The sequence below is a fragment of the Micrasema longulum genome, unplaced genomic scaffold (genome assembly GCF_059751315.1).
Source record: "Micrasema longulum isolate JH-2025_06_02 unplaced genomic scaffold, ASM5975131v1 h1tg002915l, whole genome shotgun sequence".
NCBI lineage: Eukaryota > Metazoa > Arthropoda > Insecta > Trichoptera > Brachycentridae > Micrasema > Micrasema longulum.
In genome coordinates this window covers 1-26,306 of record NW_028280034.1, presented here as the reverse complement: position 1 = coordinate 26,306, position 26,306 = coordinate 1, and the positions used below count along the sequence as shown (strand labels likewise).

At 32.7% G+C, this 26,306-nt stretch overlaps 2 protein-coding genes across 3 annotated transcripts in view; one reads left to right on the top strand and one right to left on the bottom strand.

Annotated features, from left to right (window-relative positions):
- LOC148271355 (uncharacterized) overlaps positions 1–3,495 on the top strand; it is a 31,912-nt gene extending 28,417 nt beyond the window's left edge. For both annotated transcript variants that reach the window (XM_088241491.1, XM_088241490.1), the window contains 4 exons: positions 395–533; positions 1,627–1,815; positions 2,105–2,245; positions 2,888–3,495. In XM_088241491.1, the coding sequence (XP_088097617.1) occupies positions 395–533; positions 1,627–1,815; positions 2,105–2,245; positions 2,888–3,037 (619 nt within the window). In that variant the 3' untranslated portion in view covers positions 3,038–3,495. The remainder of the gene's footprint in view (positions 1–394; positions 534–1,626; positions 1,816–2,104; positions 2,246–2,887) is intronic.
- A 3,538-nt stretch (positions 3,496–7,033) lies between these two features.
- Positions 7,034–20,093, bottom strand: ppk23 (amiloride-sensitive sodium channel pickpocket 23). The gene is made up of 11 exons (XM_088241493.1): positions 19,939–20,093; positions 19,611–19,708; positions 17,962–18,064; positions 17,729–17,891; positions 15,690–15,835; positions 15,520–15,619; positions 15,310–15,446; positions 14,178–14,317; positions 13,491–13,629; positions 11,324–11,430; positions 7,034–7,592 (listed from the first exon to the last, which is right to left on the bottom strand). Exons 1-11 carry the CDS (start codon positions 20,091–20,093, stop codon positions 7,270–7,272), a joined length of 1,611 nt encoding a protein of 536 aa, XP_088097619.1. The 3' UTR covers positions 7,034–7,269.
- Positions 20,094–26,306: the final 6,213 nt, after the last annotated feature.

The window sequence follows — 26,306 nt, the reverse complement described above, 5'->3', positions numbered from 1 at the left end:
TTGCGTATTATTCTAAACTTCTGACCTTCCTACAGAACCTTATTGTAGAAACAAATTAGAAAAACTCCAGAAATGGTGGAATAAGCGGAACGAAGATTCCTAAAATTATTTAAAAACTCATTGAAAACTGATTAGGGAAACATCGGCTATTGTTATGGGCAAATTCTTCTTCTTATGAAGGCACTTTAAATTACTTTTAAAAATTACAAATTATAATCGACAGCACTTCCAAAAAAAACACAAGTCTCATTTTCAGATCATATTTTGAATTGTAATTTGTAATTCTATTTTTATTCCGCAATATTTTACTTTGCATTATTGATAAATGAATTTTTGAAATCTGGTGAATATGCTTAAAATCACCAGATATCGTTTTTTCTATTTTATGTTTCAGCGACCTCAAGTTAGATAACATATTGTTAGACTTCGAGGGCCATGTGAGAATCGCTGACTTTGGAATGTGCAAATTACAAATATACCTTGACAAGACGGCTGATACCTTTTGTGGGACCCCTGATTATATGGCTCCAGAGGTTTGTCTATTTTTTTATATTCTTCGTCAATGAACAGTATGAACACATACATTAATTAAGCGTTGAGACGCCGAAGCATTAGTTTTTTTGACGTTAATTCGCTAATCGACAGGTTAAAACCCAGTATAGATTGGCATAATTTACCAAAAGATAGACGTATATGTAACCAAAACAGCGAAATGCCAATAAAAATACTAATGTTGTACGACAAAACTATTTCGAAAATGCAAAAGACCCTAACACTGTTTGCCTAAACATAATTTTTGTCATTTTCCTTGAGTAGAAGAGGAAGCCCTTGTTAAATATTGATGTCTATATCTTCTCCGACTGTCAAAACTCGAAGAAGATCGATACTGTATCTCCAGGAGAATTAATCTTTATTCATACCATCATTTTGAAGATATAATTGCCCTCCGTAGACATGGTTTTGGTAGCAGTTTGGGTGTGTGAAAGTAGGAATAAGTTAGCGCGGTTTTTAATGCTTGTATTTTATGTAGAACCTCGTCTACAAAGCTTACCGGGGAAATTTAACTGTGCATCATTTTCGGTATAAAAAAAAAGAAGTCAGCTGAAAATGTTGAATTTATTTCATTCCCAACAGCAAATACAATTTGGCATACATAATAATATATTATTATGGTAAGAAATATTAGCAATGATATCAAGGGCATATGTGTAGTTTATTTTTTTACGAAGAAATATATAGTGTATTTATAATTCTATGAACTCACGATGGAATACAAAATACTCTGTGTTCAGAATTCAGTTGTTGCTAATGTATTTAACTCGACTCTTCTTGTTTCTTGTTTTATCCCGAAGTTGGCCCGATATCAAAAGCTTTGTACATTCACGTATTTTATTGTCTAGCGAAGTAACTGTTTATTGTATGTTTTCAGCCTGTAAATATTACATTTTCTTTTGTCGTTATCTATGTGACTTGTTAATGAGTTATTTGTAAATGCTTGAATTTAATATTAATTACATAATCTTTTGTGCCAAATTCTAAACAGTTTAAAACACCATTTTGTTTTGATTGACGATTGTCAATAAACCTTTATTATTAAGGTGTTTTTAATATTTTAATATGTTACAGATAATTAAGGGGCAAAAATATAATCAAACAGTTGATTGGTGGTCGTTTGGAGTTCTTCTGTACGAGATGCTCATTGGTCAGAGCCCGTTCAGTGGATGCGACGAGGACGAACTATTTTGGTCCATCTGTAACGAACTTCCCAGTTACCCCCGATTCCTCTCCCAAGAGGCTCTTCAAATATTAAACATGGTGATTAATATAAACTAAAATCTAAATCTAAATCTGCGCAAATAAATAATTTTATCGAGATAGATCGAAAGCCTCCTGTAAATGCCTAGATTTCCATGTTACCTTTTCAAAAAGATATCTCAGCTTTCTAACAAACTGTGTTTGAACAATTTAAATGAAAGCAGGTCAAAGTCTCATAAGACCCAACTTCAGAGAAAATTGAAATCGATTATACTTTAGAAAAATCCTTACATACCCCACAATTATTTTTAAAATAAAAATACATCTAACTACTCATGTTTTTTTCCAGTTGTTGGATAAGCAAGCTAGCACACGACTCGGAGGAAGTGAATGTATCCACGGAGACATCTGCGATCAAAACTTCTTCAGGCAAATTCACTGGGATAAATTAGAACGTAGACAATTGCAACCTCCATTTAGACCACAAGTGGTAAGATATCAATGACGAAGACGGAAATATTTTTAATTAGCCAAAAAATAAACACTACTTTCAACATATTTACCTTCTTTGTATTTTTTTATTCCTTTTTTTTTACCTTTCGTAGAAACTTGTTTTTTTGGTGGAGCAAAGCGATAATATTACCCGATTACTTAAATCCAAAATTAAACGAAAATCAACCTTATTTAATGTTTATATATCTAAAGATCCGTTGCATACCAAGCACAAAAGTAACATTAAGCAACTCATTTTGACGACAAAGTAAAAGTTATTTAATGTTAACTTTTTGTGCAATTGAACCTAAATTCTATGATCGTCAAAAATATTTTTTATCTCAAAAAATATATATATTTAAATATGTCTCTTAATATGTATTTCAAAAATGAAGTCTGCTACTGTCACACTATAGATTATTCATTCTTTATTCTGTACATATATATGCTTCGTAAAACACTCTCATTTTATATCCTGCTTTTTTCAATTATTTTTTTATCTACTTTGAATCTTGTAGTAAGGGCACATATTAACATATTCTTATGTGTGTAACAAAAAAAACATTAAAAAAAATAAATTAAAAATCACTTCCCAGTGAGGACCCGTTAATTTATTTACATGGTTTTATTTCTCATGCAGAGACATCCCTTGGACACGCAGTACTTCGACAAGGCCTTCACAGGAGAGCGAGCGCGCCTCACTCCAGTAGAGAACAATATTCTTCGCAGCATGGACCAGGCTCAGTTCAGAGGCTTTAGTTATACCAACCCCAATGCCACAGACCACTGACAAAAAGCCAGAGAGAGAAGATTGATTTTGACGTCGTCTAACACTTCAGCGAGAGTTGGAGCGGCTACAAGAACCATAAGAGGCAATAAGGCCTCGTCCAAGAAGGAACCCGTGTATGGTGCCGCGGAAAAGAGGAGTGTTCACGCGAAAGTGAAAAAATGGCTACAGTCAGGGGTATCGCAGGGACCTCAATTAGGACTCGTAGAAAAATAAAATAATCGTAATTAAATAATGTATTTCATGTGCCTTATTTTGATATTTTTAATTTTACTGGATTCTCCCATTTGTATAATATTATTATAAATAGTATTCAAATATTTATCTTTGTATCTACCTTAGTGCGTATTCCTTTCAATCGAAATGTTAGGAAAAGTATAATATTCTTATTTTAATATTTACTACCTTATTTTGAAATTATTTTAAGATATTAGATATAATAAAGTTTTTTAACATTACAATTATCTGTTTTCATTTTACCTTCATAATATACACTATGTTGTTGATGATATTTTTATAATTTACAAGTAGCTTTTTATACCATTTTGTTCACACCCAACTTATAAATAAAAATAAACAAAAATTTTATAACATTATTTTAAGGGTAACAAGTACTAACCAACATATGGGTAGCAAATATACCGTGAACAAAAAAACTTTTTAGTAACTCTTGTAAAAGCTGTACTCATCGTCAAGATAAGATAATAAGCCAGTCCAAAAAACTGTTTTCTGAAAGTTTCGTATTTTGTTTCGAAAGTTGATTTCTAATTCAAAGACCATACCCTGGATGTATTCCGCGTAGTTCTTCGTGAAGGCCTTCACAGAAGACCGAGCGTGCCTCGATGACAAAATTCTGTGGTTTAAAAAAATATGTAGGTATTAGTCAAAATAAGCTGTTTTAAAAAAGATGTACTTTTATGTTTCATCTTATAAGCCCTAAGATTTATTTAAATTTTGTAATTTTGAAATTACTCCGCCTGTGACGTCGCAAGTTCTAGTGGGTGAGTTCTGCTGATTGGAAAGTTGGCTTCTCAGAAACCGGAAATCACTACGCACGATCATTGGTTGATTATTAAGAAATTGTGACGTAGTTCCAATAGTTGATTTTGATTTATTTATTTACACTCTTTATCAAAATACAATTCCATATTCACTTAAATAAAAAAATAGTATTTAATTCTTTTTTTCGTACGTTTTCGAGAAACTTCGCTGTACAATGAAATACTTTGTTCGGACCAAATCTATACCTACCTACCCGTCTTTCCCATTTCCTAGCGCACTCCATGTAACAATAAAACTACGTGTGAGTGCCGGTAACAACATTAAAAATCAGTACAAAATCTCACATTAACGAGTGATGTGCTCAACCAATCTTTCCTCAAGCGAGCTGTGCCAGCGTCTTCCTACCGCCAGCTTCACCAGGGTTCCAACCCTCGTCACGCCTCATCATCAGCAGGTTAGTGGAGTTGCGCAACCTTTCTTCCCTAACAATACAGTCAATCTAAATTTTCCTCCTCCTAGGACGAGGTATTATTCACACCTCGTCCACTCTTCAATATACTTCGATATCCGATTTTCTGTAGCACTGAACTTCTTTATTCAGAAATTCCGAATTACGTGCCAGAGCATAGTTTTTTACGACTTCTTGAAAGTTAGGTTGTCCTGATTTAAGGGTGAACCTATGACTTTTTCCGAAGTTTCGACCTACGTTATACCAGGGTAATTTTTCCTATAGGTCTCCCCTGTAGAAGAAAAGTTGATGGATGGCATCCAATAATCAATATAACTTTATCTTACTAATTATAAGTTCAGCTCTCTGTAATGGTTTTGATATCCTTGAAAATGTAAATAAATAACGAAAATTAGGCAGACCTTTCTTGTGTACATTCTTATGTATCATACATACAGGGTGTTCATTAAACCCTGTCACATCCGAAACCACGATGATCAGTATGAGAAATAAGACATATTGGCACATTAAAATATTTTTTTAGAACGAACAAAATTTTAAAAAATAAAATATTTAAAAAAAGCAAATGGTTGTTTACTTCTGCAGGTGTGAAACGAGGAGGGGGAAGGGGTGAGTCTGATACTGCGCCGTACTCCCCTCACTTTTCCCCGGCAGAAGTAAGCAACCATTTGTTTTTTTAAATATTTTATTTAAAAAAATAATATTTGTTCTTAATATTTTTTTTAATATGCTAATATGTCTTCTTGCTTTATACTGATCCTCGTGGTTTCGGATGTGATAGGGTTTAAAGAACACCCTGTATACACATCCTCATTTTCCATTGATCTAAAATATAACTTAATTATACAGAAAATGTTTTTTTTTAGTGGCACAAAAATACAGGTTTAGGGGGAAAACTATGTCATATATAATATTATGAACGAATCTCGCCTACATCAAATAATGTTTCAGAGCTTTTGCTCTTTTACTAACAGGATTTAAAAAATACGGATTTTCAACCACAGCAGATGTGTATTTTACAAACCACTCACTACTTTGGAATTCGTTGGTTTAAATACACAGGTCATATACTCGTATATTAGAGAGCCCTACAATCGACACTATTCGCCAATTGGGAATCCACTGAGGTACCAATGTAAAAAATATTCTAAACTTCCACATTCTTTCTTCAAAATTGTTCTCCATAGCCGGTTGAATAATTTATTAATTTATTAATATTTTTTATACATCGTCGGAATACTGATAAAACCATCTAAATTCATAATAATACCGAGAAAAGTCCATTTGTTTGACTCAACTAAAGTCTTTTCCAGTCTTCCTTATCCATATTTTGGACAACGAACTAGTTCCATTTAAATTGTTTTCGTAAATGAGATTGCGAAATAAAACAACTGGTAAATGAAATTGTTGGCTATCACCAGTTTCCTTTAATTGTTTTCTCCTTTATTTGTTCCCTCGATTGAACGCGTGCAGAAATAGGTGTCGAAAATGCTCACTTTCGTCTACTCGACATTCTATTCACATAAAATAATACATTCAACGTAAAAGCGAATACACTGTCTTAAAGGACAAAAATGACGTATAACGTTTGCCATTTTGTTGTACTTTTAGTGCTCATTTTTAAATTTGAATAAAAAAACTGACACAACTGATGTTTACACCAATACATATAAATAACTTAACAAATGTAAATTATAGTTCACCATATTAAAAATAATTCAATAGAGTTGATTACTGATGAAACTATTTAAAATATTAGCCACGTCCGAATAGTTATTGCCGAGTCGATTCAAAATAGCATTTCAATGGGTTATTTTTTTATTAGTCAACCCTTGTGTTGTATGAAAATAATACATAAATAAAAAAACAAATAACACTTTAGGTTGAATTTGTCAAAAAAGAGTCAGGCTCTTGTTTTTGTCAATTATTATATTATATTAGTAATTAATATTATCCTTTTTCATACTAGAATTAAAAAAAGTGATAACATTCATTACTTAATTGTACCTTGATAAGTAAACTTGCGTAGCTTCGAAACCGTTCGGTAATAAAATATAAAATAAGTGGTTAAAAACAAAGTTTTTTTATTTATTTTAATTATAATGAATATAATTATAATTCCTATTTTGGAATAGACAAATTTCTTCATCCGTCTTTATTGGATAAACGTTGAACTGAGATGGACCTTTTATGCATTTTCAAAATACTTTATGCTATAAGTGATGTTCCATCTCTGTTGCAATCAATTTATTTTCATGTTCTCAACCGTGTCACCAGAAGCCAACATCTGCTATTTATTAAATCTTCTCAGAGCAACTTTTGTTTTTATGCCCCAATGTCCAGAATGTGTAGATTAGTCAATTCGTCGCATAACTAGGAATTCTTTGAGATAGATTTTCCGGCTTTTCAAAGATCTCTTCGCCACTAAAACAGTGTGGGATGAAGACGGATTGGCATGGTTTAGCTCGAAGTCTTATATGTTTATTGTGTTTATGAATATATTGGAATACCATTATTTTGTTGCTCTTGTTTGTCTTTGCTACATAGTTTTATGCTATTTTTGTCTCTTTATGTAACTGTTAAAATTGGTTTAGGCCGTATATATAATAAAAAATAAATAAAAATAATCAATAACAACAAAGTCAGTGCTTCAAACATAAGTTTTATATTATTATATGTATTATACGTAATATTATTTTTTGTGCATTCTTGTTTGTGTTTAAAGAATGTTTATTTTGTTGTGTTCAGAGTGGGTATTGTAGTTTCAGGGTAGATAGATTTGAGAGTAGAGCGGCGGGGGCGCTTCCTTGACCAGCGTGACGGGGGCGGAGTCGCTCTTCCCCATGGCCTCGGCAAGCACGGCGCGCGCGCCGCGCATCGAGGTGGGGGGCTCGCGCGCGCGGCGCGGGCGCAGCGCCAGGTCAAAGGGCGGGCGCGCGCGCCCGAGGCGCCGCGCGCGCGCGCTCTCCAGCACATCGCGGTCGGAATAGAACATGCAGCACGCGCGCAGAGTGAAGTAGTACAGTATCTCCACCCCGGAGAGCAGGGAGAAGCCGAGGAACAGACCGGCTATCCCGCCAAACGACACTGCAAATATTTTACACCCAAAGGAGATCACCCAGCCTCAACACATTTTTGGGCTAATTTTGAAAGTGCCGGCCATCTAAATTTAATTTTATATTATAATAGATTATAACAAAATAAACCCTTTTTATTATCTGACTAAAGTTCTAAGTCAAGTCTGTGAGATAATATTCAAACTCAAAACATTTATTCTATATGTGGAATAGAACCTAATTATTATTATATTTCTCTCTAAGTCCGAATGAAAAAAGGTAGCAGGCATCACAGCAAGTTCTTACCGACGCATGCGACACATGCTATCATGAATGGTAAGGTGGATTTTTATAAGCTGGCGCGTGCGCTATACTTACACATACGCATTGTGTAGTATCCGTGAATAAGCCCATGGTATGACATCGCACGGCATACGCATTATGAAAATAATCTGTCTCTCTCGCGCTTAGACGTGCTTATGAGTGTGACATGGACAACTATTACTTTATTAGTTGCTTATGATATGGTAATATAATATACACAGGATGCTTCTGCGTTCGTCCGAATTTCGCTGCGATTCTTAATAGTAAAAATATAATAATATGTACGAGTATTAAGTTATGGATTAAAAATACCAGTTTATAAATATGTAGGTATTTCATTAAATCAAATCATGAATAGGTCGATTATGTAGTGATGGCACTTTCGCAAAACTTACACTAAAACATTTTTAATGTACGGAATACTGATTTTAAAAATCTTGATGTTATAAAAAATCTCTTTTAGATTAGATCGAAAAAATAACAATTACTTAAGAAAATGTCATATATTTACGAGTATTTATTTTTAAACAAGAATGTTTTTTATTTAATATTTTGTGTTCATCATAATGATAATTTATAGAGTGTAATTAAAATGCACAGTACAAATAATATCGGAAAAAATATGTATACACACTTATTGGTAAACAATCAATCTTGTTATTTATATACTTAAAACAACCTACACAACCTTGCATTCTAGTTCTAGAGTAATTGACCATAAAGAAATACATTTTATCAAATTTAAAATGCCCCTTGTTCTTGGAAAGACTATAATTAGTAAAAAGCAACATTTAAAAAAAATATTTGAAAAATATAAAATTATGAAATAAAGTATTTTAGTAAATTAATATTACGTTTTCTTAAAACATTAAAATTTTTTCATGTACACAACCCTCTTATCCGACACCGAATTTAAAAAAGATAGCACATTTGGTTAAAATTTAAAACAACATGTTTTTAAATCAACATCTTATAGAATTTGAATGCGTTAGTGTGAGTTTTCTGAACTTGCCAGCTTAAGTTAAACCACTAGTAGTGCGTAGGGTATGCAAGGCAATTGCCTACCATAAACATTCCTGCTGAAGGGTTAGTAAATATTATATTTGTTAGATCAGGAGAATTATAAAGGACCAGCGGACCCGACAGACGTTGTCCTGTCCGAACGTTGGCTTGCCTGCTATTTATTACCTTTTTTTTTTTTTTTTTTTATACGCCTCCACTCGTTTGCGAGTGATTTTGGCTCTTAGAAACAAGAATAAGAAATTTAAAGAATATACGCTTCAGTGAACGACAAAAAAAAACCCATACCCACGAAAAAATATAATATAATGTGAGGTAGTTAAAATCAGTATGAAAGAGTTATGTGACAATAAAATATTATTACTGTATAAAGTAAACGTAAACATAAAATGAAATTTTGGGCCAAAAGTAAAGAGGGACATTCAATTAGACTTATTAATTAAATTATGCAAATAATATTTAACAAATTCAAATATTTTTATTATTTGTCCTTAAGAATTTAGTCAGAAGTAAATAAGTATCCAAATCATTCTGGGCTAGTAAAAATTTTACGTTAAGAGGGAACGTATTATATTCTTCACATATATTTTGAAGGAATTCGCTTCTTTCGTAGAGGGGACAGTCAAAAAACAAATGTCTCATCGTCATTTTCACAAAGACACATTGCCGAAGTAAAGACACCTATTCTCGATAAATGCGAGGCAACGAGACAATGTCCTATTCTCATTCTTGATATTAAAGAGATGTTCAATTTTGATTGCTTTTCGATTTCAAACCATGGTGTAATGGGGATGGAGCATTGAATACTCTTATAAAACAACCCAGTCGAGGAATTCTGCCGGAAAATTGTCCACTCAGATCTGATTTTATTAATTATAGTTGGTACACAATCATCAGTAGGACGACTAAAGGAGTGCGGGATGCTTCCATGAAGGCATGCTTCCTTTGCTAGGTGATCAACTCTTTCATTTCCAGAAATTCCGATATGCGAAGGAATCCAACATAAGGTCACCTTGAAATTTCTCTCGAACGCAAAAAATATAAGATATTTCATTTCACAAATTAGTCCGTCATTACTACCATAAATTCCAGATTTCAACTTTTTGATCAGACTTAGGGAATCAGTAAATATTATTGACATAGGAATCTCAAGGTGTATAACTTCCATTAAAGCCTCTTTTAGTGCAATGCACTCGGCAGTAAAAACTGAGGAATCGGAAGGCAGTATGAAAAGTCTACTTAATTGAAAAGTTGGAATATAAAATGCCGCACCACAACCTTGGGCTGTTTTAGATCCATCAGTAAATATAAACGTGGAACCAGGCCATTTTTCTTCTATATTCGCCAAGAATGTTTGGTTATTACCTTGGTGATTCAATCGAGCAAATGATTTATCAATACTTATATGTTCTTCTATTTGAGAGGAAAATATTAGTGCTTTAAATGGAGTAGAACATATTGGCAAGTTATTTATTACCTTGGAAAAATACTTTTCATTGATAAGTAGGTACCTAGGTACTTGTTTATGGTTGATTTCCAAAACATAAAATAAATATTTTTTCAAATATGGCTTTTTTGCAAACGCCTAACTCCGGTCTTCTCACCAACAGAGGGGTGTACTTATGCTGGAATACGATGTTTAAAAATGTATTGAATTTAATATTATTTAAGTTTTCCCAAAAATCCAGTAAAAATAAATAAATGGGTGGAAATTATAAGAAATTTAAGGAAATAATCTGATTGAGACCCACGAAAAGCAAATGTTGTTTGTAAAAATTCGAAAACAAACTTTTTTATACACAAAAAAACAACATCATTCCATTTTTTTTTAATGCGTTCCTGGTATATCGATGAATAAAACATTTATACTTCTTACTTATTTTTTACATATCGGTTTGAAGGTTTTAATATCTACGAACCCGCACAGCGCAAAGATCTATATTTCTCTGAAAACCGCAAGTTAATCGATTAAGCCGTTTAGGAGGAGTTCGGTGACATCACACGTACAGAGGAATTATATATATAAAGATAACATTTAAATATTTTATAAATTTGTTATTTTTATTTCCCCTCTGAGCCTTTTTATAATGCACGTGAGACTAAATCGCAATTAACTACTATTACACCATTTTATATAACACTTTTGCCAAAACAAAACTGCTTTACATGATATGTGATACTTTGCGGCCAAATATTCAAACCTAAATATATAATTATACTTTGGTATGGTAATAAAAAATGTTTGTAATGCTGAGTTCTATTTAAATAATGCGTTTGTACTTGTTGGCCGGCAAAATAAAAATTAGCCCAATCTGGGTGATCTGCTTTACTTTTTAACCTTTCCTTTTGGCGTTAAATTTTCATGTTATTATTGTTTCAGTATTAAGAATAATCAAAGTAAAAAATATTTGTAATTACCAAGAAGATCGACCCATCCAAATAGCACCTCTCTTTTGTATCTCACCATCGGCCACGATACAAACACCGTCTCCAGTGGAAGGTAGTTATCTAGGGCGGAGTTTGCACTGAAATAAACAATGGTTCTAATAGTACTTAACTTCATAAATAACAATAATAAAAACCACCTATCAAATACGACCGGACCTTTTAGGATGTTTATCTGATAATAGCCATTGTGTCAAAAATACTCGTCGAGGGTTCTAGATCATTTGACATATAGAACTGTATTATTCATTTTCAAACAGATGTTAAACTGTAAAAACTTAGTAAAAATTGTGAGAATGATAATTTAAACCTTCTACTATCATTTCTGAAAAATTTTCTTTACTCTTCTGTTGAGATTCTAATTTTACACGTGTTGTAAATTTTCCCGACGTTTTTATTAAATTCAAGATTCTATGGTATTCAGGTCGAAATTGTTTTCCTGTTGACGAAGTGGATGTTTTGCTGATAAGACGGTACATCCCATCATTGAGGATAGTTTTAACAAAGTGAAATATAGACGAGAAATAAAATTTTCGGTAGAAAATTTTTATGATAAAAAAAATAACTAATAAGATTTTTACAAATACAAAAACACAGTTTTATAGAAATTCTACATCCTAAGTCATATCCTGGAAATCAACAGTATAAAAGAAGTAAAATTATTCCCTAAAAAAATCCAAACTTTCCGAATTTTAACAAAAACGATATATCATATTATGTATTTATATTTTGTGATAGGGATGTATGGAAAAGTTGATTCGTGTCAGGATATAACATATAAGTTTACTTTTGCATGAAATCATAATTAACTGTTTTTTTTTCTATATTTTATATTCCTACATATGCCTATGCATATTTATGTTATTTCTGAAATATTTTCATATTATTACACAATTAAATGATAATCCAATCCGGTCGACTCGCTACAATTCATTTATTTATTTTATTAGGTAAACAAACAGTATGTACACAAATATTGCCAATTTCTTTGTATACGAGTGTAAGACACTCATGCACACACCGAAAAAATTGTTTACACTTAATACAATAATTTAAATTATGTTCCATAAAATAAATGTAAAAGAAACGAAATGAAAAAATATGTATATGATAATAAAGTTAAATATCTGCTTCTCTCAAAATTACTATATTTTTTTACCTAAATTTACATACATTGTCACAAAAAATATCAGCCTCGATTGTTGATATTGTTAAATTGGTCGCATATTCTAGGTATTGTAGATTGTTTAAAATATTTAAAACAGAAGATTTTGTCTTGTCGGTCTAGATGGCAAACGGAATGGAAGTCTTTCAAGTAGGTTATGAGAATCAATTTTATTATTTATTAATTTGAATAAAAATAACTAGTCTAACAGTATTCTTCGATTTTTAAGAAAGTTTATTTCATGGTACTGCATACTTTCAGCATGGTTAGAGAAGTTAATGTTTAACTGGTAGTCGACCTGCTTAATTTTTTTTTGTTAGACCTTTTCTAGTCTGTTAATACTTACATTATAGTAAGGTGATTAAATAGGAGTACAGTATCCTAGCTGGGGACGAACAAATGTTTTGTAGAGTTTTTCATATGTCTCTGTATGTTTGAATGGTTTCGATACTCGCATAATAAGTCCGACCATTTTATATGTTTTTTTCAGGACTGATTAGATATGAATATTAAACATGAGCTTCGTATCAATAATAACACCTAAGTTGCGAATTTGACTATCTGTTATAGAGATCGGGGTATTATTGAAAGAGTAAGGAAAGCTGATTGTCGTTTATTTGCGCTAAATACAAAATGAATGACATTTACTAATATTTAATTCCAGTAAATTTTGATTACAATTGTGAAAAAGTCTGTCAAATTTTGCACATATATCGATTTGCAATCATTTTATTTCCCCAATCGATAATCAACAAACAACATTTTGTTTTTTTTTGTAACTCAGCTTTGTGAAAACGACCCTCAATTTTTAAGGTGTTGAATTGACTTGAACGTTAAATATTTTGCAATTTTATTTGAAACACTTGGCGTGTTAACTAATTGGCATTTTTTTTCAAACAACTAAATTTACTACCTACCAGTCTATCGATGCTGGGAAAGAAATAAATCCGATAGCAAAATAAGGTAAATTCTTACTCTTGCTCCGTTAGTTTCTCTACTTCGTACACCGTGTTAGCGCAGCCAAGTTCACAGTCGCACAGGTCAATGTTCATAATCTTCTCTGCATACTCCGCAAGGCATCGGAGTTCCCTAAGGTTGCAGTATCGGAACTTATCTAAACATAAATGTGTGTTCTTTTTTATTCATATTCAAGAGTATTAGAAGTATTAGAAGTATCCTTACAGTTTGAAATATAAATAAATAGTACATTGTACAGTTGTTACAAAGCCAATTAAACTGTATCTCAGTTAATAATATTATAACATGTTATTAACAGTATTTTGAGCATGTCCAAAAATTTGTAGACAGGCTTGATTTCCTCCCTAGAGAGTAATATAGATGTAAATTTGTTGCAACTGAGAAGGAAAACATTTTTGAGACATTTCACTTTACACACTGTGTAACATACCTATACCATTCTGCTTACGTTTAAACATCTACATTTCCTGTAATAAATAAGTGTGGAGCGGGCAGGAACGGACTTGGAAAGAACTTAATTACAATATACTTATGCAGGAAGTACCTAAATCAACGAAAAGAAGTATTTATAATTTTTCGGCGATGTCTAATTTTGCTAATTTATGGTTCGAAATTCTTTTGATTTTGAAGATTTTGATCTTCAACAATGGCTACGTGATAAAAAAAATATAAAAAGATTCTCACCAATCTTGGGATAGAAATGTGGTACACAGCCACAATACTGTCGCGCTAACTGCATCCGACATTGTCTGGTGCACGCGGTGTATGTATAAATATGGTCTGTAAATAACTTTTTTTCGTCTGCAAAAACACAACGTCTTTGCCTGAAATATGTAAAAACATGCAAAGGAAATTAGTTTATTTTTATTAAAACTTGGACAAAGATCAATTACCTACAAATAGTAATAGTAATCAAGAAATGCCCATTCAAATAGAATGAAAGAAACTATTTCTGTTGTTGCGTCAAGTTTTTAATCCACGAATGATTTAACAGGGTACTTATAACAACAAAGGGTACCATAACAAAGATCTAATTTACTAATGTTACAAAAGGGGGGCAAAAAAGGGTTGAATAATGTGAACTTGGCAAAATTCAGGTTTATTTTAAGACGAAGTCTCTAGACTACACAAAAATCTTATATCGTATACAAATTTGAACAAAAATAAAAGCGTGTAACAACATCATCATCATCATTCCCTTTCCGCACCTAATGGTGCATAAGGAGCTGGATTGGTGCACCAATCACAGCGTATTTTTTAATCAATTTTTGTTACATGAAGGTAAGTGGATCAGTCTTACGCTTCAGGTACCAGTCCAGGGACTATGAAATATTCTAGTGTGAAAACAACCTTATAAATGAATATTTCATATCAACCGTGTCGGGAATCGAACCCAAGACTTCTTGCATTGTAGGCAAATGCGCTGTCCATTACACCACGAAGCCGACACAAACTACATTAAATCCTTAACAAGTTCACTTTTTTTAAAACAGCCCAGTATTACTCCAAATTAATCTTAGTGTCCGTTTAAATTTATAGGTCATATAATTCCGGGGATGGCTGCCTGAAAGCAATATTTTGTTCTATAATAACCCTGGATATCATTTAGTACCTAAAAAATAAGGGATTTTGCCAAAGCAAAGCACAATCATTTGAAAATACAGTACTTTATTTTAAAATTGAATTTTTAAGGTTTCGTATGGAATATTTGGTAAAAATGATAGAAAATTCGTTTATCTAATGTGCTTCCAGTAGGGTTTCGGCAATATTTAATAGTTAATTTGTCGATTATGTTATATGTATATACATTTCTTACTTTATTGAAAGTTGCCGAGCGTCTGGTGTGGTGTAGGTTTGCTTTACAGAGAAGGATATTTTCTCTACCCTTCTGTCCCACACGTGTTGCGGGTAGGTGTCCATCCCCGGCATATCATCCGTGGAATGAATGTACACCTGTATATCAATAAAGATTATTTGTCGGATAGATAAAGAAGTTAACATAAATATTTGAACAATTTCAACTTACGTTCGTTATGTTTTTCTGACTCGAATCGAATACCAAAGACCACTTCGCATCAGTTTCGTGAATGTATTGTTCCAAATAGGGATCTAATTTCCGCTGTAACCTAAAAATAATCATTATTAGTTAGTTTGAATTTTCGTAAATAGGTGTGAAGATTATCATCATACACATACCACGGCCAAGTTTTTTCAATGTGACGAGAGTTGAAGGCGTAGCAAAAACCGATTTCAGTGAACATGGGGAGAAATATTTCGCAGCAATCCTCGCTTTCAGTTTTGAAAACGCAATCGAACATGAAATCTTCACAACGCATTACAACCTACAAAACGACAATAAAAAAAATAGTACATACGCTACAAAGAAATAACATTGTTTTATCAAATGAACTTTGTCCATATAACGTCCAAACAGAGAGTCTTGTATACTATTTATAGCAAGTAAATAAAGATGGCGAATAAATAATAGGTATACTGAGCACAATGTAATGGATATTGATCGTGATTTCACAGTTGAAACGAATCAAAACTTATTTTAGATGCCGTAGTTATGTTTTGTATTTACATATTAATTTATCAACATACCACACCTAGAGTTTTGAAATATTTTGACTAGCGGCAAAAAACATTATTTTTTTAATCACGTAAGTAGGGGGAGCATGGGTTAAAATGGATCACTTTTTTTAAAAAAGCTCCGTAGCTCTAAAGTTCAAAGTAATGTTTTCGGTTCGCCATTTTATAGTTTATTAAATTAGTTTTTTTTTATTTTACTAGTTAAAAGTAATCGATCCTGTTTGAACCAGATGTGGGCCACAGTGGATCAATCTTAAAATTACCCTGGATCAGTCTAGAATACACTAAATTATTCTATTAATTTAAAATAAAAGCTTTAATTTAAACAATAAACTATTTGTTACTTGGAATGTCTGTATTATCAGCCTCGTGACGGTCAGTGCGTTTGCTTTTGCTTACCATGCAAGAGGTCTCGGATTTGATTCCCGACATGGTTGATTTGAAAAAAATATTTAAAATGGTGTTTTCACACAAGAATATTTCATAGTTCCTGGACAGGTACCTGAAGCGTATTACTGATCATGTTACCTTCATGAAACAAAAATGATCAAGATACGCTGCGATTGGTGTACCAATGCAGTGCTCTATGCACTATTCAGTGCGGAAGGAAATGATGATGAGATTATGTAAGTTCTTAATTCTAATAGACTGAACATTAAGAATGACTTTTTCTATACTGAATTTATTTGGGGGTACCGATTGCAATAATGAACTTCCCTTTCCGATTTGATGCTCTTCCCCATTTTCTTAGACCTGCCTTTGGTAATCCACGAAACTGAAAACGATTTACAACTTTTTATTTATATTTAAAAAAACGATCCACTGGGAATTGTGACCCAAAAGAAATGATTCACAGAAACTCGTGATCCACAGTTACCCACGCTCTTTACGTATTACGATGTCTGGCACTTGAAACCAGTCATTTCTTAAATAGTCTATATCGACCCCCAGGGGTCTACCATGACCTGCAAGAGGTCCATAGTAGGGAAAAAATAATTGGGGGTCCATGAGATGTAAATAAGGGTCTACGAGAGTGTGTGCCGTTTAGGCAGGCCGTCACCAAAAATTTACTTTAAATATAACAATTCATCAAACACGGATTACATCTTAGAAGGTACTTACGTAATACTTTCTTATAAAATACATTATTTTCCTAATTCTATGTATATTTAATATAATCGCATAAGTGGTATATTCACTTTGTAGCCGCAGTAAATGTAACTTGTAAAATCTTGCACAGTTGTTACCAGTAGCAACAAGTTATTTATAATAAACGCCTCCAAAGTACCGTACGCATTACCTCGTAATGCGCTGGTTCGTCCAGATCGTCTACCGGAGTCAGGCTTCCCAGCAAAAAAGGGGTATTACTTAATGAATTAAAAAAAAAAAATTAAGCAGGGGGTCTACGCAAAACAGAAATAAGCGGCAAGGGGTCTAAGAGACAAAAAAGTTTGGGAACCTCTGGTTTAAACTGTGCAACTCAGTTAATCTAAAATTACCTGTACCTTGTCAGTTTTATCTATCGATGAGTGTGTAAGCACAACAATTATCAATGGCAGGTATGAATCATATCGTATGAAGGTGAGTCAAAGTCTTGTAAAAAAACAAGACAAAAATAAATATCCAATAGAATGAATGCGTACTGAAAATACGACGTCCCTAAGGTCGTCTCCTATCAGCGCCAGTTTAGGGTCCCCCGCAAATCTCGCTCCATCTTCCCTTATACTGGAGTAGCTCATGGTGGACAGGAAGTGCAGAAACTCCACATACTTCATCCTGTCCTCGCTACTACCGTCCGGCCAAGTTCTAGAATAGAAAAACTTACACTTGATTTATGATACTCTTAATTTTAAAGAATCAATGAAGAGAGACTTACTTATTGATTAATTCGTTGACATATTCGAGACTGTTGGGCTGTTGACTACACACAGTGATGGAGGGAAATAGGACATCCCAGTTGTGGAAATCGGTGTCTAAACCTATTAAAAGTTGGATAAATATATATAATTTAACAAATATTATGCAGGAAAATAGTGGGTATTTAGGTAAACCTGTACTAAACTAACCTATATACCAGGGGCGAATCGTGTATATAAGCGATTATGCGCAGCTTACTTTTAAACTATTGCCACCGTTCGTATTTTTCTCAAAAAAAAAACATAATAAAACGCGCCCAGCGCCAGCAGTGAGCCAAGAAACTAGCCGATTTTTCCAGCTTATTTATTCATACAAATAAGTATACTATATTTTGAATATCTTAAACCCAGTCCAGCGGTGCTATTGCTCTCGCGGTGGTAGAAATCACCTTTGTCTCGCGTATTTAAATACAAAATACGCGAGATAAAAGCTTTTTATAGATCGGACCATAGGGCCGCGAGAGCGTTTGGAATATCACCCCTGGTGTTTTTCTTCTAGAGTAGTTTCTCGATTCGGAAAACTGTATTTCGAACATTATATCTTAAGTGCTATTTTTCTTTGAGATAATACAGTTGACATACGACCACCATTAATTTCATGCGTCATATCGCAGGACACGTGGCTCTCGACGCGGCTGTTTTTGACATTATTAATTTCTAGAACAAATCGGCCAGTTGACATTTCAATCCTAATGGGAATACCTAATACCTACTGAATTCATTGCGCTATTTTATTTTCTTCGTGGTATAGTGGTCAGCGCAATTGCCTACCACGTAAGAGGTTTCGGGTTCGATTCCCGACATGGTTTATATTAAATATTTATTTTAAAAGGTTTTTACACTAGAATACTTTATAGTTTCTGAACTGGTACCTGAAGCATTAGACTGTTTATCTAACCTTCATTTAACAAAAAAGATACTCTGCGATTGGTGTACCAATGCAGTTCCCTGTGCACCATTAGGTGCGAAAAGGGAATGATAAATGATAATTAAAGTAGTAGATAATATAGGTGCATAATAATATATCACAAAGTTAATAATAATCATCGTTTGAGTTGATTTCATAGATAAGAGATGTTGTAGTATCACACAGAACCACAGAAAAAATAGGAACTTATAGTACCTTTATTATATCCTCATTCCTCATTCCCTTTCCGCACTTAATGATGCATAGAGCACTGTATTGTTACACTAATCGCAGTGTATATTGATCATTTTTGTTACATGAAGGTAAGATGATCAGTCTTACGCTTCAGGTACCAGTCCAGGGACTACGAAATATTCTGGTGTAAAAACACCTTTTCAAATAAATATTTCATGTCAACCATGTCGGGAATCGAACCCGAAACCTTTTGCATGGTAGGCAAATGCACTGACCACTGCACCACGTTATTATATTACTTACATTATATTATGCAGGCACAAATTTATATTTTTTATAGCTTACCTATAAATCAAATCACCGTTCGCTACTGTTATATACGATATTTTTTAATAACATTGAAATATTATAAGTTTTTTTATTTCACTAAAAACGAATTTTGATATTACTGTAACTTTTACGTTTTTACAACTCTACAAATAAATAAATAACTTTTTATCTACGTACCTGTAATAGTCGGATTAGTCTGAAATTTTTCCCAGAGACTAACTATAATAATACAGGTAGCAACTGCACCAACAGATGTAAAACAAAACCACATGAATCTAAAAAAATAAGAATCAGTAATTTTTTTAAGCGTGTTACTTGATTTATTTACTCTTCAACTCGACTCAAATTATGAAACGTTCTGTGTGTTGCCTGACATTCGGCGTTCGGAGGAAACAGATAATATTAATTTACCGCAGTAGCAAATTACAGAGCGGTAGAACATTATTAATTTTCGAAAATAAGTGTGATAAAACCTATAATTACCACTAACAGTAAAAATACTCACCTCTCACAGAAAGGTCTTCCCTTTTCAGCGATGTACCGAACTCCGTGAAGCGTTGAATTATCAAAATATTCTCGAGTCTGATATTGCCAACTTGCAGCGAGGAGTTCATATTTGCTAGAAAGCGCCTCCTGCGCTGGTTCCAGCTTTTTCGCCATTTTCATTTCATTAATCATTTTAAGTGAATTGCCGCTTAGTTTGACTGAATGAAATCGTCTTTAAGACCCATACAATAAAATCAAAAGATGCAAAACACAAAAAACACGTCTTTCAGACAATGAATAGTTTTTAGTTTCTGTAAAATATTTTGCACTTAAGATGTTACTATACAGAATTAAAGGTTGAAATTGTTTTTAGTGAAGTCGATACTTAATGTACCGTATCCGCACAAAGATACCTACATTGCAATACATTGACAATATTATTAAAACTATTGATTTTAGATTTAGACACTCAAATTATAGGTACGTATACAATTATTATGGTTCATGATATTCGATTTCTAATAAGATAAAAATGCTTTGATTTAATCCAGGGGAATTCAATATTTTCTACAATGATAATTATTCATGTTTTTTAAACATATTTAGGTTTTTCATGTGTTATGTCGGCAAGTTTTGCTTTAAAAAGAGTTATTATATTATTTGTCTACCGTACGTCCGAAGAAGGCAGCTAAAACTAGGCGCTTTTAAGAGTTTTTTGGATGGTCCTAGCCCCTGTAGAAGATAATTTTTTATCAACGAACAAAAAAAAACAGTAGGAGCACACTAATGGTGGTATCTATAGTGTGTAAAAAATCATAGCTCTACTGCCATAATCCAGGGAGAAAATACGTGAATACGTTTGTTTGAAGAAAAATCAGACCGCGCATACTCTTAATGATAATAAATAAAACATAATTGAAATTGACAAGGCGAGAAACGGTTTTCCAAAAAAATAAATACGAAAGCAAAAGTGATGGATTAATACATTTTCTACTTTTATTAAGTCGATATGAGTTCGGTGTTGTAGATTTATTCGTAAAATATGTTTGTTCGGTTTTAGAAAATACATAACAATGAAAACGTTTTTAACCAAAAATAACGTAATAACTAAATATTCATCCGAGGGACATTATATTTATTTTATAAAAATAATAATGCTGTATAAAAAAAAGAATATAAATTAATAAATAATTATCATCAATAATTACGTGTCTGTGTATTTTTTTTCGGAATGAACAGTATCTAATATGAACCAAGTAAAATCAGCTTTAAAAGTTTATAAAATTTTGCTTTCTAAAACCTCTGTATATTGGTTATACTATGGTCATACATATTTTAAATACACACATAACATTTTAATAAATCAATGCTTCGCCGACGTTTATCAGATCAACCTCACGCTAGCCATCCCAGGGGCAATTTGTTAAACGGTGGTTACATAATAGTATTTAAATAAATAATATTAAACAATGTTTTCAGTATGTCCAAATGTTTGAAGACAGGCTAGATTTTCAATATACATACATATTACATTTCCTGGTACAAGAAGTATAAAAATTGGAAAATTGTTTTCATGCGTTGTCTACTAGGTGAAAGAGGAGGTTCAGTGTATTTTTTATTTTTTTTTATTTGTTAACACTATTAAACTAAGCCAAAAAAAAAAAATTTTTTACTTGTATTATCAGCGCTATGATTTTTCAAAGTTTTGTATTTCTGAAATAACTCCGCGTGTGACGTCAGAGGTTGTTCTCTGTTAGTTCTTCCCATTGGTTCGTTGAAGGTAAGCCAACCGGATATCCTTCCCAACTCTAGCATCATAGGGTTGGTTCATATGAACCAGTGACGTCAATCAAAGTAGTGCGGTTTTATTAAAATATTTATTATTATTTTTTCGTACATTTTCAAGAAACTTTGCCGTACAATTTAATGTTCTAATTTTTATCGCGCGCAAGAAAACATTTTGCGTATCCAATTTCCCGTAGGGCTGAATTTTCTCATTGGTTCAGCCGGATGCACCTCACCCACGTGATAAAGGTTTCAGCTCTTTTACTTCACAAGAGTCAACAGATGGAAGAGTTGAGGAAATAAGGATGTTTTAACGTGAGCAGAATGGTGAATGTTACACAGTGTGTAAAGTGGTCACTTAAACCAGCCAATGACAGGTCATAAGCCCTGTAAATGCCTAAAAGTTCATTTTCATTTAATTGAATTTTTTAGATAAATAGTTCCACTGCTTCTATATTATTGATTTACAGTTTAAGAGTTAGGATGTAGGATTTCTATGAAACGGATTTTTGGTTTTGTTAAAATCACAGTAGTTATTTTTTTATCATAAAAAAACCTTCTCCCGGAAATTTCACTTTTTGTAGATTTTTCGTTTTTTGAAAACGGTCCTCAATTAGCTGTCAGTTTGCATACCGTCAAATATGACAATTTGCCCAACTTAGGTAATTTTGCCCACTGCCTTATTTTTAACAAAATCATGTGTTAAAGTAAGAAAACTTACCGCTATCACTAGAATCACATTTGGTTAATACATTTTGATAGTTACATGGCAAAACCGAATATTCAGTTGACCGCTAGTTTCGGCTGATTACTTGAAATTTTAGGTTATACTCAAAGGTCTGTTTGTTTATATATTTATAAATAGTGCCAAAACTTTCGTTGCTGCGGAGTTTGTGTTGAAACGAGGCAAGTAAGTTTTGTATATTTCATTGCATAAATAATAACAGCGCTATAGAAAGTATTTGTGTATATCTATTTTTACAAACAAAATAGATTCCCATTGATTTCTGAGCAAGTGATTTGACAATTTTTCCCATAGGGTTGTCGCTATATACTACTTGGAAAAAACATTATCCATAATTATTATCCAAAAGAAAAACCAGATTACAGAAAAAGAATACATCAGCTAACCCGAAGAAAATGCAAGTACCTACTGCTTAAACAAAGTAGAAAATATAAAAGAAAATGAGGTAAATGGCAAAAATATGATTTTCAACGAGGTAACCGGATGTTTTGTTAAAACTGGCCCAGAAATCAGACGTTTTGTTAAAGTTTTAACAAATAATATTTTTATATCTGATGGGGGTTCAAATAAATAGACGCTGAAAATGACAAGCCTGTTATTATGTCCATTAAAACTTTTTATACCACACAGCAATTGGATAACAATTCATCTGATTTTTCTCTGCCACCAGGTTCAAAAGATACCCACACCTTAGAAAGGAGAACATTGAAAAACTTGTCAAAGCGATATGGACACCACAGACTTTGATGCTTAATTAGTTAACGAAACAACAGATTTCGAGACATTCATCATAAGTCATCACGACGGATATGAACGTGTCTCCGAATTTTCAGCCGAGGAAAACGAAGAAACAGTGCTAGATCCGCTTGAAATTAATAACGGTAAAGAAGACGCTTTCGTTGCCGTAAAGTTTAACCCCGTTGATACGCAAAACGACAAAGACTATGTCGGTAAAGTTGTCAACGCATCAACAACCACAATTGTAATATTGTTATGTCATTTATAAGACGCAAACGTAATAGTACTATTGTGTAGCCTCAAGTTAAGGGTATTGCTGATGTATTTAATTGGAACAGTGAAATATTTGCCTGAACCTGTCATCTTGAGTCAATGTTTTCATAAATTCAATCTAAACCTTAAAAAACTGCAAGATTAAGTCATTTTCTGTGAATAAATTAAAAATGTTTATAATTAAACCAATTGTTGTTTTTACCTTTCAAAAACAATTTAAACAATTAAAAAAAACTATTACCTATCTAAGAAAGTTTTGCTGAAAGCTGCTGTATCAAAGTAAAAAAAAAGAGTCGTTTTTTGTTTTCTACATACACATTTAAAGAAAAATCGTTTTGAGATATGAAAATCGCATCCTAACTGTTCTAATAGTTTGTGAAAAAAATGATAACGTGATATATAATTTATTGGCTTATGCATAGTCAAACACCAACAAATTAAAAAGATTGGAGATGCATTCCTTTGGTTTTGTTAAAAATCGAATTATGTGCTAACCACGAGCTAACTCTGGCACACAAATCCGCATTGTATAGAAAAATTGAGGAAATAGTCGACCCACCTTTTTTATCGATTTTTTAAACAGAAACAACATATTTCGCCCAGAAAGTAATAAATTAACGGCCGTAGTGAACGGTGATGCGGTGGACAGCCGTCGTAGCGGTGAATAGAAAGTGGTTTTATTTTTTAACGGTGTTATCAACACCATTTTTATAGGAAACCACTCTCTAGTCACCGTTACGACGGCTGTCAACCGCATTAATGTTCACTACGGCCGTTAAAATACGGGCACCGCTGTCCTAGGAAACCCGAGCTTTAGAGAGGAAGAGTCTAAAACTAGTAATCCCATCATGAAAAAGATCCACCACACTCGGTAGGCTGTTCGACAGACCGATCATCCCCCGTACAAGTATAATCAACGGTAAATTTGTCCTGCATTCAGAAAGAACAGATGGTCTGTGTTGCCAAGCTTTTACCTAGTTGCTTGTTACATTCGTTTTGAATCAACGTTCGCGTATTGTCAAACCTTATTTTATTGTTGTCATTATTTCGTATTTACTGCATTTTGTGGTTACCTACTGTATTGTATAGGACTCGTCGCACATTATTCATTCGATGTGTATCAGTAAAATTTTAAAATATAATGCTTTTTTTTTTCATAATACGGTTTTGAAATTTAACATACTTAAAAAAAAAAAATACAATTTATATCATTTCGTCATTTGAATTTTAACAAAAAGGTTTCTAACTTTTTACTAAGCTCTTTGTTGTACCATTTTTAATACAATTTACAAGTTTTAAACAATTATTTTTTTCATACTTACGCACCCACACACACGCACCCTCTCCCTCATTCATTCCCACACGCACATGTATCCTCTCCCTCATTCATTCATGTATACACACATTCACATACACATGAATACAAACGTCACACAAATACAATTACTAAACTTCTTTTCTTATATATTATGTGTCATTATATTTACAGTGGATTTTTTCAATTGGCTTTATTATTGTTAAGATTTTTCTAATTATTTTGTTTGTGAATATAATTGTATGCGCTCCAAAATGTTGGGATTATAAATTAACCCTTTCAGGGCCTCGATTATGATGGGAAGATAAAATATATCTTTAAGTTTATCTACAAAGAAAATAAAGTTTCCTGTATAAAAAATAGGACCGACGAAGATACTTTGAATTTTCATACAAATATACACACTTTCATACATAAATATTGATATTATTTTATACTGTCTCAGTATATACCGATGAAAATAGCCGTTCATAATCGCGCCCCAGAAGTTTAAAGGCCATCATAAGCAAGGCAATACTCCTTCTGGCCCGCAAACTTGTGATTGCATACCTAAATGGAACAATGACGGGTAGGTACTGCAATGTGTAGTATCCATACTCTCTCATGTAAAATTAACAAAAAAACTTATTCTGTATTCTCTCCATCATCAGTGAGTAAGTGGTTTTTTTTTAATCCCACACCACCGCACCCCTTTCCAGAATGCTACACACTTAGGTTGTAATACAAAAGTTTGATGGTGTTCAATTCTAAAAAAAAAAATATTTTTTATTTACACACATGTCCACCAATATAACACCCACCCTCTTACTCACTTATACTCACACAAACACACTAGTATGTATTGTATGTGTATTTAATGTATTTCTGTGGATATCTGTCATTGGTTTTATTCTCTGTATATTTTATTTGTTGTATTTTTGTTACATGTATTACTGTTGATATCCCCAATAAATAAATAAAAAGTGTTTAGAATTATGTATGTATTACGAATCCCAATATGACAATGAAACATTCATGATCTGCAGACAAAAAATGACATCTATGTTTTTTTATATTTTATAAACAATAAAAAATAAAAATAAGTAAGTAAATACCTAAAAACGAGTCAAATTCTCAAATTGGATAGTTGCGAGTTGGTCAAATCTCAAAATTTCTAATGAAAAACCATACTTTTCTTTATTTCAGAAAACAAACCCAAAAAAGTACTCAATTATAAATGTTACCATGTGTACAGCGAATAAATTGTACTTTATAACCATTACAGTCCAGAAACCGCATACGCGCATCAAACTGAAGGCAAATAAACTACTCATAAAGGAGTAGTTTTGCATTTTGACCATTAGTTCTTTTATAGACGTCGCTCAGTACGCAACTCTCTATTTAAATTCAACTGTACCGTGTTGTGTCATTTTAAAGTGTAGAAATACTGCTGGGATCAAAAAGAAACAGGACAGAATCACATTTCATGTTTAAGTAGCAAATTTACAAATCATATTACTTTTTAATTGAATTATTTGCCATCTGTCAGATA

Excerpts from the sequence above, each read along its gene's own strand:
- ppk23 (XM_088241493.1), bottom strand. The coding sequence starts at position 20,093 with ATGGCGAAAAAGCTGGAACCAGCGCAGGAGGCGCTTTCTAGCAAATAT. Across the intron at positions 19,709-19,938 it reads GGAAGACCTTTCTGTGAGAG|ATTCATGTGGTTTTGTTTTA; the intron begins GTGAGTATTTTT and ends TTATTTTTTTAG. Across the intron at positions 11,431-13,490 it reads GAGAAACTAACGGAGCAAGA|TGCAAACTCCGCCCTAGATA; the intron begins GTAAGAATTTAC and ends TGTTTATTTCAG.